This window comes from Pseudopipra pipra, chromosome 2, assembly GCF_036250125.1.
Source record: "Pseudopipra pipra isolate bDixPip1 chromosome 2, bDixPip1.hap1, whole genome shotgun sequence".
Lineage (NCBI taxonomy): Eukaryota > Metazoa > Chordata > Aves > Passeriformes > Pipridae > Pseudopipra > Pseudopipra pipra.
Window position 1 is genome coordinate 93049394 of NC_087550.1, and position 16548 is coordinate 93065941.

Consider the following 16548-nt stretch of genomic DNA (forward strand, 5'->3'; position numbering starts at 1 on the left):
CCTGGCCCGGCTCTGGGCTAAGCCGGGATCTTACCTCAAAACAGCCCAGCACCCTTGGCAGCTCCCGCCCGCGTGTCCCGCATCCCAACCCCGTAAGCCGATGGTTCCGCACTTTGGATCAGTGACCTCGGCATGCTGCTCGCTGGGAGCTGGCCTCAGTCTCCTCTGTCTTGTGGGGGAGTTCATAGTGCGCTGTGGAGCCCCTGTCTTTGGTGCTTCCAGAGCCAGCTGCCAGGTCTCCTTCATCTTCTTGGCTTGCTTAAACAGGCTGTTATATTAAAAATATATCTAAACCCCAGCTTGTTTTGAAAAAGTCACTGTGCAGCTATTATTACTACTGACTTCTTTCAGCGTTTTACCTGTTTTTCTGCAAGATGATGATTTGTTCATAAATCGCTTTATGGACCATGGAAAACCCAAACCGTTTTATCTTCAAGGGTCTTCAGGGATGATTTTGCACTCATCTAAATGAACATGAGGCTTTATTTGCTGGCCACTACTCCTAGTCACTTTCCTCCCTGGGATGGGACTTCTTTTCGGAGTAAGGATATGTTTGCAGACTGTAAGAGCTCTTGTTTCTCAGCTCTCTGAAATTTGCTGCTTTTCCCAGTTCAGTTCACTGTTTAAATGAACAGTATACCATTCTTCTGTGTCAGTAAAACAGGTTATAGGATGTTTAGTATTGCATGGTTTATGTGCCAGATGGTATCAATGTTTTTCCCTAATAATAGAGTAAGATCAGCTGTAATTGTCCTACTCTCTGATAAGCTTTTGTGATTGAGTTGATATTCCACATTATTTAAATGATCTTGGGTATAAGTTTTGCATAAGATTACTAAACCATTTTCTAATCTCCTAATCATTTTTATCTCCCTTACCTTTTCATGGTTTTTATGCTTAGATTAGAAGGTATATTTTTAAATTTTATAGTTGATAGTGTTTTCAGAGTGTTTCAAGTTCTACCATTTTGCCTTAAGATTTTAGTGAATGGTATTTGGTCAGTGTTTTTCATATGGTCAGACAACTATTTTATTCTGACTTTAGATCTCAGTATAGAGAATACAGTTTAGATGATACTGGACAACAAACGAAACAAATGTTCCCTTTCATTTGTGTTCTATGTATCAACAAGAGCAAGGCAAAGATAAGATTAAATCAATGGTATTCTTCACTACCCATAAATGTAGGGTTAAATATTGCATTTTATAGCCCTACAGCAATAATGCTTGATGCAAGAAGACTGAAATAAACTTTTTATAGCAAACCTGTAAATGTGGAATCAACCTTTTTCCAGCTTTCTTGTTTTGGAGAATGTCTAAGGTTCCTATCCCTCAAATCTCGTTGCCACTGCAACTGTTGGAGAAAGCTGCTTTAACACAATCTAAAAGAAACATTTTTTCTGCTTTTTCTGCTATTTCATAATTATATTACAGGATCCATAGCATAGGAAGTTGTGAAAGCCAGACACATGAATGTGTTCAAAGGAGATTGCATACAATTACAGACAGCAGGTTCATTTATGACTGTTCAGTCTAATGCAACTTCTGACTCAGGAAGTCTGTACTTCACTGATTACCAGAAGCTGAGAGGATAGCTGGAGGAAGGATTATGATGTATAGCTGACAGTCTTTCTCTCAGCATCTAGCTGTGTCCTTCAGCAGAAATGGATGCAGAACGAGAGGGACTTTGAGTTTGATTTGTTAGGGTTCTTCTGTGCCTGCTTGATAAGATACAAGTTTACTAACAATATCGAAAAGGAATGTATTTTGTGTATTCAGGTAGGCATTGGGCTTGCTTCGAATCATTAATAGTGGTGTGGGTATCACGGGTATCACATATCTAAGATAATGAAGGAATGCTTCCACAGGAAAATGGCACAGAGTGATTGGGGGACAACAGCACACTCTGGAAATGCTCTGGCTCAACATCTTTAGTCCATGTGCTTCTTCAACCAGTTGATGTATTTGGACACCCTTGTGTAAACCCCATAGTTGCCTTCAACAGCACAGCCCTTTCCCCAGCTGACAATCCCAGTCAGAAACCAAGTGTTCTTGTATTTTGTAGCATGAGGACCCCCACTATCTCCCTTGCAGGCGTCCTTAGCTCCAGACAGGTCTCCTGCACAGAACATGTTCTCTGTGATATTTAAATTTGTCTCCTTTTCACATTCTTGTGTCTTTACGCGTGGCAAATCAACTCTCATCAGAACAGAAGAGGTGGCACCTCCATCTAATAGTCGTCCCCATCCACTTACTGTGGAGAACTTGATAGAGGACAGTTCATACACAGCAAACCGTTTCTCAGGCAAACATATTGGCACCACATAGTCGGTGAGATTCATCGGTGTTTCCAGGCTCAAAAGGGCAATATCATTATTGACTTGTCCAATCGTGTATCCTTCATGAATGATAATCCTGGAAACTCCACTTTCTTGCTCAGTTTTCTCATCTTCATTTATTTTGTGTTCACCTGGAAAAGTTATTAATCACAGGTCATATCAGGGAGCTCCTTGATTCCTTGTAAGTTTAAGGAGATAGAGTGCTTCTAGTCTGACACCTATGAAGGACAATTCCCTTATACTACCAAAGCCTTTAACTCTGGTTTTATCAGGATGAGAAGCTGCCACCACTTTGACAAGATGAGGAGAGGAGAATACATACCCAATCTCACACGAAGCTGGTTAAGGTGAATATAGTCCAAACAGTGAGCTGCAGTGACCACCCATTCCGGGGAAAGCAGGGTACCGCCACACTTTTCTTTATTATCATGCATTATAAGGGCCTGCCAACATAAAGCAAATTTATGTCTTACATCAAACGTGCTTGATCTGAATCTCACTAGTGATGGGTTTCATATTGCTTTTTTCTGACACTGTATGCAACTGTGTATGAGAATACTGTGCTGACTTATTGAGAATTTATGAGAGGGAGTCTTCCTAAATTGACATTGTCTCCATCTTGTAGTATGGACCTTGCCTATTATGGCCAAGAGTGTAACCCTGCAAGCTGCAACTATAATTCTTGCCAGCAGTAACGTTAAGGACTAAGGTATCAGAGGATAGAGGTGGCTGTGTTACTACTCTACTCCAATGAAACCAGGCACTCCAAAACAAAGCTAAAATGCTTGACTGAAACAGGTGTATCTGCTGGCTATGGACGAAGAGGGAATTCACTTATCCAGACACCGTACTTTTAATGAATTTTTAACATAACAGATTTAAAACAGTGAATTTAAGATAGCACTTTTGTAAGGAAGTTAAAAAAATAAAAGCAATGAAAAATTTTTGAAGACTCACTTGCCATGGACATTCACCTGGAGGACAGACTAAACCACCTACTATTCTCCCTTGTGCAGTTGAATTTTTTTTTGCCAGCACTGGTATTTTTCCACATGGGTATTTCACTGAAAAAGAAAATTTAAAAAGAAAATAACAACAGAGGGCAGCAGGTGTGATTTTATTGTACTGAATTCACAGCAAAATTTCAGTGAAGCTGTTAGTTTTGAGAACCCATACCCAGACTAGAAATCAGTGTTTCAACTAAGGTAAAGCAGCTCAACAAGTAAGTAGTCTTTTTGTTTGGAAGCAGCCAGAAATGCTCTAAGAAATAGAGTGCAGGCCTATACATTATCATTGACACATATTCACTTACTACAGGACTTTGCAAACACTATACCTGCTTAAGATATATCTCAAGAATATGAGGTAGACTGCAGGCTGGAGTGAAGTGACTCTGTAGTCTACACATTTTCAGTGACCCCACTGACTTTAATTCAGTTGTACCAAGTGCCCAGCATCCATGGTATGGTCAGAGAGAGGCTTAAGCATGGGGTGGGCAGCTTGCCATCCCTTGTTTGGACAGACCCAAAGATGTCCTGAGAGCAGACACTGTGTCTTCTGGTATGCCTCTCACAGACTGTACCTAGTTTGCTTGTGTCCAGAGAATCCTTGATTCTTCTGGACTTCACATCTCAGTCAATCTAAGATCTGTTTTCACTCTGAGCAAGAATGTGAAGACTGGTAGTAAGAGAATCAAATCTTGACTGAACGTGTGACTGAGCTGCAGTGCAGAGGAAGCCTTGGTGTTTTCAGTACATCTTCCACCCAACTGAATTTTCCTTTAAAGAAGGTCTACCATTGGGGTTTTTTGTGTGCCATATGTCTGTGATGTAACAAAACACCATCCCTTCTGTCTGGCAGTCACACTGTGATAATGCTGTGAGGAGGAGTGCTCTCTTTCTACCACTTTGGGAGCCAGGGCCCTATAGTCTATGTTGAGCTGCATCCAATATCTCCATGGATCTGTAATAACTTCAGCTATATGAAGACAGCATCAGCCTTTTACAGGTACAGGCAAGGTATGGAGAAACAGGAGTAGCTTTTTGATGGCAGCTGGGGAAGGATCAGAACAGATGTAACACAGACCCATGGACTCTAACTTTGTATGCAGGACAGCAGTGCAAAAGGGCCAATGTCCCAAAAGAAGAAGGGCCACTGTGAGAGATGACAAAAGGACTGTGAGGGGACTGGCAGCCTGGCAGTTGCACAGTTTTCTCTACTTGCAACACGTGGTCAGCTTTATGGCTGTTTTGGTCCCCAAGAAGCAAGTAGCAATAAATACATCGTCCTCAGAGGGGAAGACACACTGAAAAGCCTGTGGGGAATATTGAATTCTTTGTTCTCAGCTTTTAACAAAAGCACCTTCCCCACCACGTGGTATTGCAGGATCTGTTAATAAGGGATAAGCAGATTAGTAGACATTTTTTTCTAATGAAATTGCTGTTGTTGACAGCTATGTTGTCATTATCAGCTCTCTGCATGAGTGCTCCATTGAGGTGTGTTTGTAGGGGGGCATCACCCCTCAGAATTACTTAGCATGCTCCCTACAGCTCTATCCATTATGTTGTTATGTTCATTTCCCCAGGGGTCTCTTTTTTCCCCTCTAATAAAGTAATTCAACCAGGCATCTGCAATAGAGTCAGATGCCAGCTTATGTATTGGAAAAATAATTAACTTGCACTACCCTAGTCCCAGTTGAAACTGACCTTGTCAGGTGAGAGAAATATCTAGCCACAGTGTCTATAGTAATACCAAAAATGTATTATTCCTACTAAATAGGAAAAGAAGAAAAAGAAGAAAAGGAAAGGAAGGAAGGAAGGAAGGAAGGAAGGAAGGAAGAAAAAGAAAATAACTGGTTTTTTTTTTGTTTTTAGTAGACCTCTTCCTCTCTTGACCCTTGCACTGAAATAAATATAGTAATAAAATCCAGTCACAATTTCAGATTGAGAGACAACAGTAAAACAATGCTGCCTATGAGATACAGCTTACACTGTGGGTGTAAGCTAAAACAAAGAAGGACTTGCGAGGCCCAGAGCCCCTCCATTTACCAGAAACCCCTCAGCCTGACTCCAAATCCCTGACCACTTGCTGCCATGAGCTTGTCTGCACTGCTCGGTTCTTCTCTACTTGATTAGTGGCGAGCATGCTCCCAAAGGAGGAGACAGGTTCATCTCTCTCCTAACTCTGAGCAGATAGGATGTTCAAACTTGAATCTCCCATCTCCCAGAGGAGTGAAAAGAGAGGTTCAGAAGGCTCCCTGCTTGGTGTGCACACTGACAGCTGCTTTACTGGGATTTCTAACTTGCACCAGAAGCCTAAATGTACTATTTGGGACTCCGCCTGTGAAGAAGAGGTGGGGAGTTGGTATCTAAGGGTTATACCTTGCACCTCCTGATGTGCACATGTTGAAAACCTTTCTTCCAGAGCTGGCTTAGACGTAGCATCAGGCTAGTCTTACCTTGGGGGATGCAGGACACGCCGTCACTCGCTAAAGTGTAATCATCTGCACAGAAGCACACTCGTTTTCCGGACTGCTCATCAGCACAGTACTGTTCACAGCCACCATTGTCAAAAATGCACTTGAGTTTGTCAGCCACAGCTAAAGTCAGAGAAAGAGCATTTAGGTTTCAAGACAGATTTTTGTGCTTAACATGAATCAATTGCATTTGAAATGTTGACAGAGAAGCAAGGCAGCAAAGCGGATTTCTGTGATTTATGTAGACTGACTGCATCAGAAGCACCTTCCATTTGTGAAAAGCTAGGTAGGCCTGGATCTCCAGGAACTAGGGAATAAAATGCTGTGCTTAAGAAACATACACCTAAAATTAAATCAGTCTGCATTTATACAGTAGCTGAGCTGTCTAAAGTACGAAGGTGTTGCAATTGTGTGTTAGCCATCATAATAGATGACTGAAAAATTGTAACTATATTGTATTTATTCATTTAGCAGAAGGATGCTCTGGGATTACTGTTGAGGCTGCCTGGTTAGACTTAATGAGTGTCTAGCCCTTGCTTGGACTCTGGGTGTTCTGAAGGTATAACACTCAGTGTGAGGTGTCCACTGAAATCAGTGGAAAAATGTATATTAACTTCATTAACCACTGGACCCATCCCTTCAGGCTTTGTACCATGCATATGCAGTGTAGTTCTTATTCACATAATGCATCGAGCTTCTAAGTCAAAGTAACTTCAGAAGTTGGGTAAGAAAAAAATTCCTCCTTTTCTCTCAGATGGTGCACAAAAGGCAATTTTTATTTTCTTTTACAAAGTCATTATAGGGCAGTAACTATATTGCTGCCTTTCAGTGCCTGACTGCTAGGTGGTTAATTCCATCATGCGACACCACAAGCACTATGAACAGTAGCTGTCATAGCTAGAATGATGCAGAATCACAGAATCATAGAATATCCTGAGTTGGAAGGGACCCCAGAGGATCATCAAGTCCAACTCCTGAATGATAATGATTGTTACTACTTATCTCAATGCCTTGAATTTGAATGAATAATGGCATTTTTATTTGTTATGTTATGCCACAAGCTGACCTTTTTCACAGCTCTTGCCCTCATATTCAACAGGACAGCGGCAAACGTAATCCTGAAACTGGTCATCACAAATCCCACCATTCTGACAGGGGTTGGAGTCACACTGGTTAGGGTCTGTAAAATATTCAGTGTCAGTCCACCTCATGCAAAGAGCTGCAGCAGTGGAAGAGTTTCACAGCTGTTAGAACATCCTGAATAATCATACCGGAATAGATGTGCCAGAACTCATTCTAGAAGAAAAAGATGCGAGATTCAATTAAAGAAAAATTAGTTATGTCTTACTGCTCTTGTCACACAGGAGGGGTTACAGAAAGCCAGGGTGATGCCCCTTCTGCCTTTATAATTTGTGACAGTTAATATCCATGAAATACCCTACATTATTTTCTAGGTTGTACATTATTTTCATATACCAGTAGCAAAGGGGACTCAGTTACAGACACAAATGGGTTACCCATAAGTAACCTCTGTATAGTTGAGGTGGGATTCACTGAAGAATATATTGCACAATACAACAATTTAAAGTATTGTCAGGGCAGGAATTTGGGGTTTGGGGAGATGACTCTGAGAGCATTCCCTAGATGGATACTGCCAAGGACGGCCTATGCAGTGTGCCTGTAACTCACTGCTGATGTGTGTCTCCCTATAGATACAAGACAAAGATGCAAATAGCAGGACACTAACTGGTTTTTCTGCTCTCATGGTTTAGAATGTCAAAGCAAACCCTTGAGTAGGGGAAGTCCTTATGACAATGAGTGCTCGCTATACAGGCCCATTTTACTTACTGTCCTTGCATCATCACGGTAAATCTCTCTTGCTTCCTCATAGGAACACTTTTCTTCCATGCATTCTCTCTCTAGTGACCCCAGTTTTATCTCTTCAAAGAAGCTGTTGGCTCGTCTTTGCCTTTGCAAAACGCTGCTTGCCTCTTCCTGCTTTAGAAAGACTGAAAAACAGTGGCATGTTCTGTTTGTCATACAGCTGTGCTTGCCAGACAGAGAGGATCTGGGGACAATTTCCTCTGGAAGCTTTTCTGCTTTCCAAGGTTTTTTTTCTGAGACACTTCAGAAAAGAGATGGGCAAATGTGAAGGAGCCTCCTTTCTCTGTTTTGCCTCACAGATAAAGTGACAACACATGAATTTTACAGAGCCCAGAGCTTAGGAGAAGGTGGCATGTTACAGCAGTGTTGTATGTGTGTGTGTTGTATGTACGCCAGTGACTCCTAAGGTACTGTTGTACGTCATACGCATCTTGACATTTGCAACAGTTTCTTTGAATTGTAGCAGCTACGAAGCCTGTGTCACTTTATCTAGTACCAATGCACATGGCAAAACCTTATTTTTCTGTACATGCTACAGTCATTTGGTGACAGGTGGACCACAGTCATCCCTTCAGCCACAGTCACATGTTATTTCACACTCCTTCACTTGTTGGACCTGAAGAAGGAACTTATTCCACCACTAGTAAACCACAATTTAAAAATCACTGCTTTAATATATTATCTTTAGTTTTTTGTGGAAAAGCCTACGTTAAGGTACATAGGAAAGCTGGACAGTGCTGATCACTTTTCCTAGTGGAGCCTGTAGATGGCTCCTAGCTTCTGTCAGCACTATAGACCACAGCTGCAGAGGGGTCTGCTCTTTGTGTGTCTATGCCATGCTTTGGGAAGACATTGAGTACACAGGTTTGATAGCAGGCATCAGCAGAGCTCATTTCCTAGAGCTACATCAACTTGCAACTGACAGAAGCGTGCACTGAAAGCACACTTCACCATGCTGACCTGTTCCTCAGCCTTAGGATATAAGCACACCACACAGCTATGCCCAGTATAATTCAGGACAAGGAATGAGAAGTCCCAGTGCTACAGTGTACTTTTTCTCCATGTACTACACAGAACAAGTCTTGAAATTATAAATTTTTCCTTTATGTCAGTAGGGGAGCTTCTGGAGCTTCGTGACAACAACTTAAATTTCAGTGCTTAAACTATTTCACCTGTGATTGTGGGTAGATTTGGGGATCAAGCTTGATGTGTGTCACCTGCCTTTCCCCAGGACATTCTCCACTACGTGACCCCTGAAAGGAGTTACATTCTACCTTCTGGAAGGGCCCTGAGGGATGCTGAAGGACAAGACTCACGTGTGTCCCCATCAACATACACACAAACATAAATGCTGAGAGAGTTTATTCCAGTCTGGTGAGGCATCTTCAAAATGTGTCTAATCAGAATATTTGCTGAATTACATGCAAAATAGTGGTAATTTTTCCCTATATTTCAAAGTTACTTGAAGGGATAAAGTATTGTGTAGTGTGCACTGAATTTATCCTAGGGTGCTTCATAAATATTTGGTCATTATAGGAATGTCATCTGGGTCTTTCTACCGTGATTTCAAAGTCAGGCTGTATGCATTTAATATGGCTTTCCTTGAGGGCTTTTAATTAACCTTATGCTGCAGATACATGGCACATGTATCACTGCATGGACGCAGAGGAGGAGCGAACCTAGGTGTATGGCTGGGAACATCCACCCGCTCTTATTTTGGCATTCTCCACTTATTTGCATTGGAACACTTTTGACTTTGCTACATATTTTTCTGCCTTTCCTCACTGCAACACAGGAGACCCAGTCGATGGCTAACTGGGAATCTGAAAGCACTGGATCTACTTTATTACTATGGGAGCTGATTTTAAGACATACTGGAGCCACTGAAGCCACCTCCTCTCTGCCTTCTACTGCTGCTGAAATAGGGTGGATCCTCACCTCCTTAATTACTCATCAGCTGAATGACAGGCTATTGATGCTTTGCTTTGAGAAATGTCCCAGTTCAATACGATATAACAATAAATCACAGATCCTTTCTTCATGCAGTGGGCAGACAGCTGGTGGTTTGCCTGCTATCTGTGCATCGAGATAATACATTCATTTAGCAATCTAGAGGTGCTTTCCTTAATTGGCAGAAAATGTGCATGGAACCATCACACTGAGAGCAAACAAGAACTTTAGAATACCACAGGCACAGCCGGAGACAGGAAAAACACGCAACTCAAAACTTGCAATGGAAATTATGTCTCGGTAACGGGAAAGCAGTCCGTTGCCAGTAAACAGAATTACAGCCATATCCTGCAACATACCTGCATCCAGAGAAAGAGGGATCAGCAGCAGAAAGCAGAGAAACAAAGCCACACACTGCCTGGAAATCATGATGAACCCTATGAGCTAGTGTCCTGGTAGCGTATTGACATTTCAGCAAGGACTGTTTGGACAAACAGCTCAACTTCAAATGCTTGGAGCCAGAGGAGGGGCCGGCGAGTCGTGGAAACAGCAAAAGATCCATGACAGCCTGGAGAGCTGAGCCAAAGGATTTGCATGTGCCCTTTTCACACAAGCAGGAAGCTTGGTTTTGAAGCGTGCTCTCCTGACCTGTGCAAAGGCTATGCTGATTACACAGACTGCTACCCCTGGGCCTTCATTTTCCATCTAACACACCTTTTTCATGACAAACATAAATGCTGGGACCCTGCATCCATAGGACAGGCATTAGCTTGGCCCTGTAGCCTCACATGCAGAGAGCAGTAATGTGATATTTATCTTGCATGGGCAGTCAAGATACAGCCTTTCAGTGCTTTGGAGTATGATGGAACCACTGCCATCTGTCTTTTCCCTTTTCTCTATCACCAGCTGAAACTCTGCACTTGTGCCAGAACTTGCTTGGAGACACTAATTAACCAGCAAGAGACACCCTACACTGTTTCCATGTTTACTGCCAGACCCATGTAGCCCATGCACAAGCTGGAGTAGCTGGAAGAGGTGCTGAGCTGATCCACGTTGTACTTTATTACTAACAACAGGGCTTTAAGGAGCTAATCTGCAGACAGTGTTTTATCTGGAACATAAGCAGTCCTCTGATTTAATGGAAATCAATTAATGGCATCAGACTGGAGAGCTGACAACATTCTTGGGGAAATATTTACTTAAGATAGCAGCAAGGTAAAGAGCATGTTTGTCTATGAGAAGTGAAGCATTGCCTAAAGGCAATGTGTTTTCCAGGCTGTTCTCCCCTTCCTTTGTGGAAAGGAAAGAGGGTCACCCCTGCATCTGAATGCTACAGCAAAGGAAAGCAACAGCTGGATTTTCACTTTGCTGCCAACATTCAGCATAACTTCCTGCAGAAGTCATGACTGCTTAGGAAAGTCAGGCTCCTGGCTGTTTGCATGCAGTCCTGTTGTTTAGTGGTGGTGCACATAGCTGGATGTTCTGTTCTGCTTCAGAACCACTTTCCCAAGAGGCAGCATCCGGGCACTTCTCTGGATCACAGCCTGGCTGATTCCCAGCAGTCCTGTTCCTGGGACAGCTGGAAACAGATGGGCAATGCTGTCCCAGGCAGAGGAAAGAGGACAGTTACTGGAATGCAAAAGAAGCTACAGCAGCCCTATGCTCCTTTTTGGGAACCCTCTCCATGCCTCAGAGCCTGCCAACACAATCCTCCTTGTTAACTTGGCTGTGGCAAGTGAGTTGAAAATAGGAAGTGTGCATTCAGCTTAGCAAGACCAAACCTAAGCTTGTTGGAGGTGTTCGAAAGTTTCTTGTTGTCTCATCTTCTTGGGGAAAGACCTAGCCCCATCTAGTTGAATGAGTCACACAGATCAGAGCATGAAGCTCTGCCTTCCGTACCTGAGGCCAGCCTGGGTCTGCACCTATGCCCTCCACTCCCTGCATTTCCTTAGGCTGGGTGGGTATCTCCCTGCTGGGGAGGGTGAGGTGGCTGCCACTCCACAGTGGCATTGCAGCACCTCTGCACCATGGTACTCCCTTGCTTTCTTCATAATGTGCAGATCCTGTACATCCTTTAGGACTGATGCAGTATTTTCATTCTATCTTCCTTCCTCTCTTGGCATCCCTTAAACATGAAAGATTTTGCTTTTATTTCTTGGGAACACTCAGTTATTATTTTTAGAGCCCAGGAAGGAGACCAAGTGCTGGGAACAAGAGTCAATTCACATGGGGACCATCCTTCTTCCAAAAACAATTCATGCAATTAGGCTCCATCAGGGATGAACCTGAGGAGGGTCACCATGGATTCAGCACTCCCAGGACTATGTTACAGATCAAGCAGTTCACACTCAGGGATCTCATCACGAAGGTGTTTCCTACTAACTTCAGCTGGACCAGTTCTTTGCTTAAAGAGCTATGTTTTTAAAGAGCCCTCTTTCCTTTTACTGACAGAGTAAAAGGTTTCAGCTGACAGAGTTAATTTTCTTCTTAGTAGCTGGTACAGTGCTGGGTTTTGGATTCAGTATGAGGATAATGATAACACACTGATGTTTTGGCTGTTGCTGAGCAGTGCTTACCCTGTCAGGGACTTTTCAGTTTGCCATGCTCTGCCAGTGAGCAGGTGCACAAGAAGCTGTGAGGGAGCATGGTCAGGACAGGTGATCCAAACTGGCCAAAGGGATATTCCATACCATAGGATGTCATGTTCAGTAGACAAACTGGGGAAGTTGGCTGGAAGGGGACAATCGCTGCCTGGGAATGGGTTGGGCATCGGTCAGTGGATGATGAGCAATTGTATTGTGCATCACTTGTTTCTCTTGGGTTTCTCTCTCTCTCTGTGTGTGTCTCCTTTTTATACTATTATTATTATTATATTAATATTATTAATATGATTATATTTTATTTTGTTTTAATTATTAAATTGTTCTTATTTCAACCCACAAATTTTACTTCATTTTTTTGTCCCAGTTCTCCTCCTCATCCCACAGGGAGGTGAGCAGTGAGTGAGCAGTTGCCTGGTACTTAGTTGCAGGCTGGGGTTAAACCACAACAGCCCCCTTGGTGCCCAATGTGGGGCCTAGAAAGTTAACAACTGATCCAACCAGAGCATATTAAATTAAGTTCATTATAAGCTTTCATTGTATTGGTTTAATAGTGACTGGTCCCAATGTTGGTTTATTTGCCATCAGAGTGGTTGTGCTTGTTCTCAGGGTTGTGTTATGCAATAACTTACTTGCAGCCTTTCTTTGCTGTTTTGGTGTTCATCACCTGTGGGGCCTGGGCTATGGCTGTAATTTTGTTGTACTTCACAGTATTGGCTTACAGTCTGATAGAATTGCTAGTTGTGAAACTAGTCTGATGTGTTCTCAGCATTGGCATGAGCTCTGTATTTCGGGAGCCATCTATTGGGAATTATTAAAAATTACACCTTTAGCCTTTTTTTCTTGCAGAACCAATCTATTGAGGAGACTTCTCCCTCCCTCTCTCCCTCCCTCCGTGCCTGCCTGCCTACCTGTCTTCCATCTTCAGAAGCCCTCCAGACTGATTAAAGTAGCATTTGAAAATTTTAAATGTTTTTAGTATCCTTTGAATACCCTTAAAACCAGCCTGGCCCCAAACCCCGTGACAAGCACTGCTACTCAAAGGAGGAAGAGAGGGGATTCAAATCCCAGCAACAGGCTCTGAAGCTGCTGACATTCTGTTAACAAGCACTGGGGCTACTCACACTCCAGTTTGATTTCACTTGGAGGGGTGTCCAGTACAGCTGAAGCTGACTGACCGGGGGGTGTAAGCACAGGCTTACCATCTGCCATGGATACATCCAGACTGCACTGGAATAGGTTGAAGCTCTGGAACATCTGCAATGTATCGATAATATCATCATGTGGGATGATACAGCAGAAGAAGTTTTTGAGAAAGGGAAGAAAATAGTTAAATCCTTCTGAAAGGCAGTTTTGCCATAAAACAAAGTAAAGATCAAGGGATTTGCACAGGAAATTCAGTTTTAGGGAATACAATGGCAAGATGGGTGTTGCCACATCCCAATGGATGTGACCAACAAAATAACAGCAATGTCTCCACCAGCTAGCTAGAAACAAACACAGCTTTCCTAGGTGTTGCAGGTTTCTGGAGAATGCACATCCCAAGTTGCAGTCTGATTGTCATCTCTCTCTATCAGGTGACCAGGAAGACAAATGATTTCAAATGGATTCACCCTAAGTAACAACAAGCCTTTGAACAAATCCAGGAGGAGATAGTTCACGCAGTAGCCTTCAGTTCAGTGCAAATAGGGCAAGATGTAAAGAATGTGCTTCATGCCGCAGCCAGGAAGAACAGTCCTATCTGGAGCCTCTGGCAGGAAGCACAGGGGAAACTCAAGGTTGACACCAGAGGATCCAAAGCCCTATACTCCAGCTGATAAAGAGACACCGGCAGCTTATGAAGATGTCAGAGCCGCTTTGGCAGTGATTGCTTCTGAAGCACACAGCTCCTCCTGGCCCCCCAGTTGCTCATGCTGGGTTGAATGAAAGGGAGGGTCCCCTCTTCACATGATGCAACTGATGTTTGTGCATCAGTGATGGAATCAGAACTCGGTTCACCATGCAACAATCCAAATACCACATGCCATCTTTCCTGCCCTGAAAGACTGTTATGACAGATGGAGACCAAGGTCATGAACTAAATGAACTCAGTGGACTTCTATAAGTATGGTCTATAGACTAAGAGAATGGTATCTGTGTCTATAACTATGAAAAGATGGGAAAGGTGATGGGGTATTTGATAGTGTGGGACTTGGAATGATGTACGTGGTATAGAATATAAAGTGCTAAATACTGTTCTGGTTTTGGCTGGGGCAGAGTTCATTTTCTTCTTAGTAGCTGCTACAATGTTGGGTTTTTTGAATTCATTATGAGGATAATGTTGATAACACGCTGATATTTTGGCTGTTGCTAAGTAGTGCTTACCCTAAGTCAGGGACTTTTCAGTGTCTCACACTCAAAGATCCAGTGAGGATCTGCACAAGAAGCTGTGAGGGAGCATGGCCAGGATAGGTGACTCAAACTGGCCAAAGGGATATTCCACACCACAGAATGGCATGCCCATTATATAAACTGAGGAGTTACCTGGAAGGGGCCAATTGCTGATCAGTGATGGAGGGGGGACATCAATCTGCAGGTGCTGAGTAATTGCATTGTGCAGCACTTATCCTTTCTTGGCTTTTCTCTCTCTGTTACTATTATTATTGTTGTTGTTATTGTTATATCCTTATCATTAGTATTATTATATTTTACTTTGTTCCAATTATTGAAGTGTTCTTATCTCAACCCACAAGTCCTACTTTTCTGTTCCTGATTCTCCTCCCCAGCCCACTGGGTGAGCAGCTGCATAGTGGTTAGCTGCTGGCTAGGGCTAAACCATGACACCACCCAGAGGAGCAAACATCAGTTTGCTTTTCTTTCCCAGAAGTGTTTTCTTCCCCTAAGTGTTACTTTGTTTTCTTTCCTGTGTGGTCCTGCTGTAGTTCATGAAAATTGCCCTGGTGTCCTGCTCTATAAATCTTGCCAGTGCAGGCTTTAGCCTTGGCTTATGTTTCCTGAGGAATTTCAAGAAAAATAATCTGCTATTCAATTAAAAGTGAATATATATTAATGCAAACATGCACCCCTGCTCATGGGTGCTACTAGAATCAGTCTGGGGACAGCTGCTCAGAAAATATTATGATATTTTTAGTGTATGTGTTTGATGTGCCAAAGTTGCTCTATTTAAAAAATAAACAGTTAAAAAAATTAAACATGAAAAATATTACAATGTGAAATAAAAAAATCTAAAGCAAAAACATTAGTCTGGAAGACATGATGAACTGATATCTTAGAACATGTCCTTTATTTTTGCTTTGTTTCCTACTCACATTTTTAAAAGAAAAACACAATTTTTCTATTTTTAGTTTCATATTTTGGGTTGGAGAGAAGACGTATGGAAGCTGTTTGGAACTGGGCAACTTGATCTGATCCAACAAGTCACTGGTCATTTAAGCATGAGTTTTCTAGTCAGTGCTCAGGAACAATTAAAAAAAATCAATAAATTTCATTTTGAAGAGGCTGTAAGAGAACATTTGAGTAAGTTGACAAGGCTGTATCTAGGTAAGAATGCCTTTGGAATGAGCTGCTTCAGAAATTCACAGAAAATTAAATCTCCAATAATAATAATAGTTTGCCATTATTCATTCATCAGAGTAACTAAAAGCAAGCCAAGCCCGTGATGAAGTCAATAATTTCGTTTCTGCTGTAGTAATCTATAAATATATAAGTATCGAGCTGCTAAACTTTAAAGCAAATTATTTGGGATTTAGACCTCAAAAAAAGAACTAGTTCTTTCCAGGAGAAAATTACTTGCCTGCTTGATGGAGTTCTGTATCTCCATACAGCAATTATTCTCAAAAAGAGGAAATAGAAATTGAGATATTTTTGATTTTTTTTTTTTTTTTGCAACCAGCTCTAAATACAAATGCTTAACATTGTAGTTTTTAGTTTTGATGTTCTTTTTTTTCTTTTGTTGTTTGAGGGGAATATTTGAAGATACCTAGTGAATAAAGGAAGAAAAAAGATAAAGACAGCGTGCCACAAAGTTTGTCTGTTTTTATGCCACCTATCTCAGTTGGCAGTGAGAGATATTAACTCTGCTACAGAGGTTTTCATGACTGCGTCCTGAGACCATCACAGCTGCAACAGCACCACTAGCAAATCTAGTCTAGTAGTCTTTTAAATGCAGCTGGGGACCTTGCATCAATGGATATGGAACGAATAAACATTCATCTCCTTTCAAATGAAAGCCTGGAGAGGCTGCTTCAACATCTAAACATCTTATTTTGATAATACGGTCTCTAGACTCAGTTTACACAAGG

At 42.2% G+C, this 16548-nt stretch overlaps 1 protein-coding gene and 1 long non-coding RNA gene across 3 annotated transcripts; one reads left to right on the forward strand and one right to left on the reverse strand.

Moving 5' to 3' along the window:
- Positions 1–27: 27 nt before the first annotated feature.
- On the reverse strand, positions 28–10162 carry F7 (coagulation factor VII). Of its 2 annotated transcripts, XM_064646461.1 has the most exons (8): positions 10007–10162; positions 7662–7822; positions 7085–7109; positions 6880–6993; positions 5796–5936; positions 3296–3402; positions 2661–2781; positions 46–2469 (listed from the first exon to the last, which is right to left on the reverse strand). In XM_064646461.1, the coding sequence occupies exons 1-8, from the start codon at positions 10074–10076 to the stop codon at positions 1931–1933; spliced, it is 1278 nt and encodes a 425-aa protein (XP_064502531.1). In that variant the 5' UTR covers positions 10077–10162; the 3' UTR covers positions 46–1930. The 2 variants fall into 2 exon arrangements, with proteins under 2 accessions (XP_064502532.1, XP_064502531.1); XM_064646462.1 differs by lacking the exons at positions 7085–7109; positions 7662–7822 and having other exon boundaries at positions 28–2469; positions 10007–10158.
- Positions 4149–5266, forward strand: LOC135410118 (uncharacterized). Its single transcript, XR_010428522.1, has 2 exons — positions 4149–4356; positions 5117–5266. It is a non-coding gene; the product is annotated as an uncharacterized LOC135410118 (long non-coding RNA).
- Positions 10163–16548: the final 6386 nt, after the last annotated feature.

What these genes read in the sequence shown, in the direction of transcription:
- F7 (XM_064646461.1), bottom strand. Translation starts at nt 10,076, where the DNA reads ATGATTTCCAGGCAGTGTGTGGCTTTGTTTCTCTGCTTTCTGCTGCTG. An exon ending in ACCGTGATGATGCAAGGACA is followed by an intron (nt 7,110 to 7,661) that starts GTAAGTAAAATG and finishes TTTTTCTTCTAG; the next exon opens with AATGAGTTCTGGCACATCTA. An exon ending in CAGGTGAATGTCCATGGCAA is followed by an intron (nt 2,782 to 3,295) that starts GTGAGTCTTCAA and finishes TTATGTTGGCAG; the next exon opens with GCCCTTATAATGCATGATAA.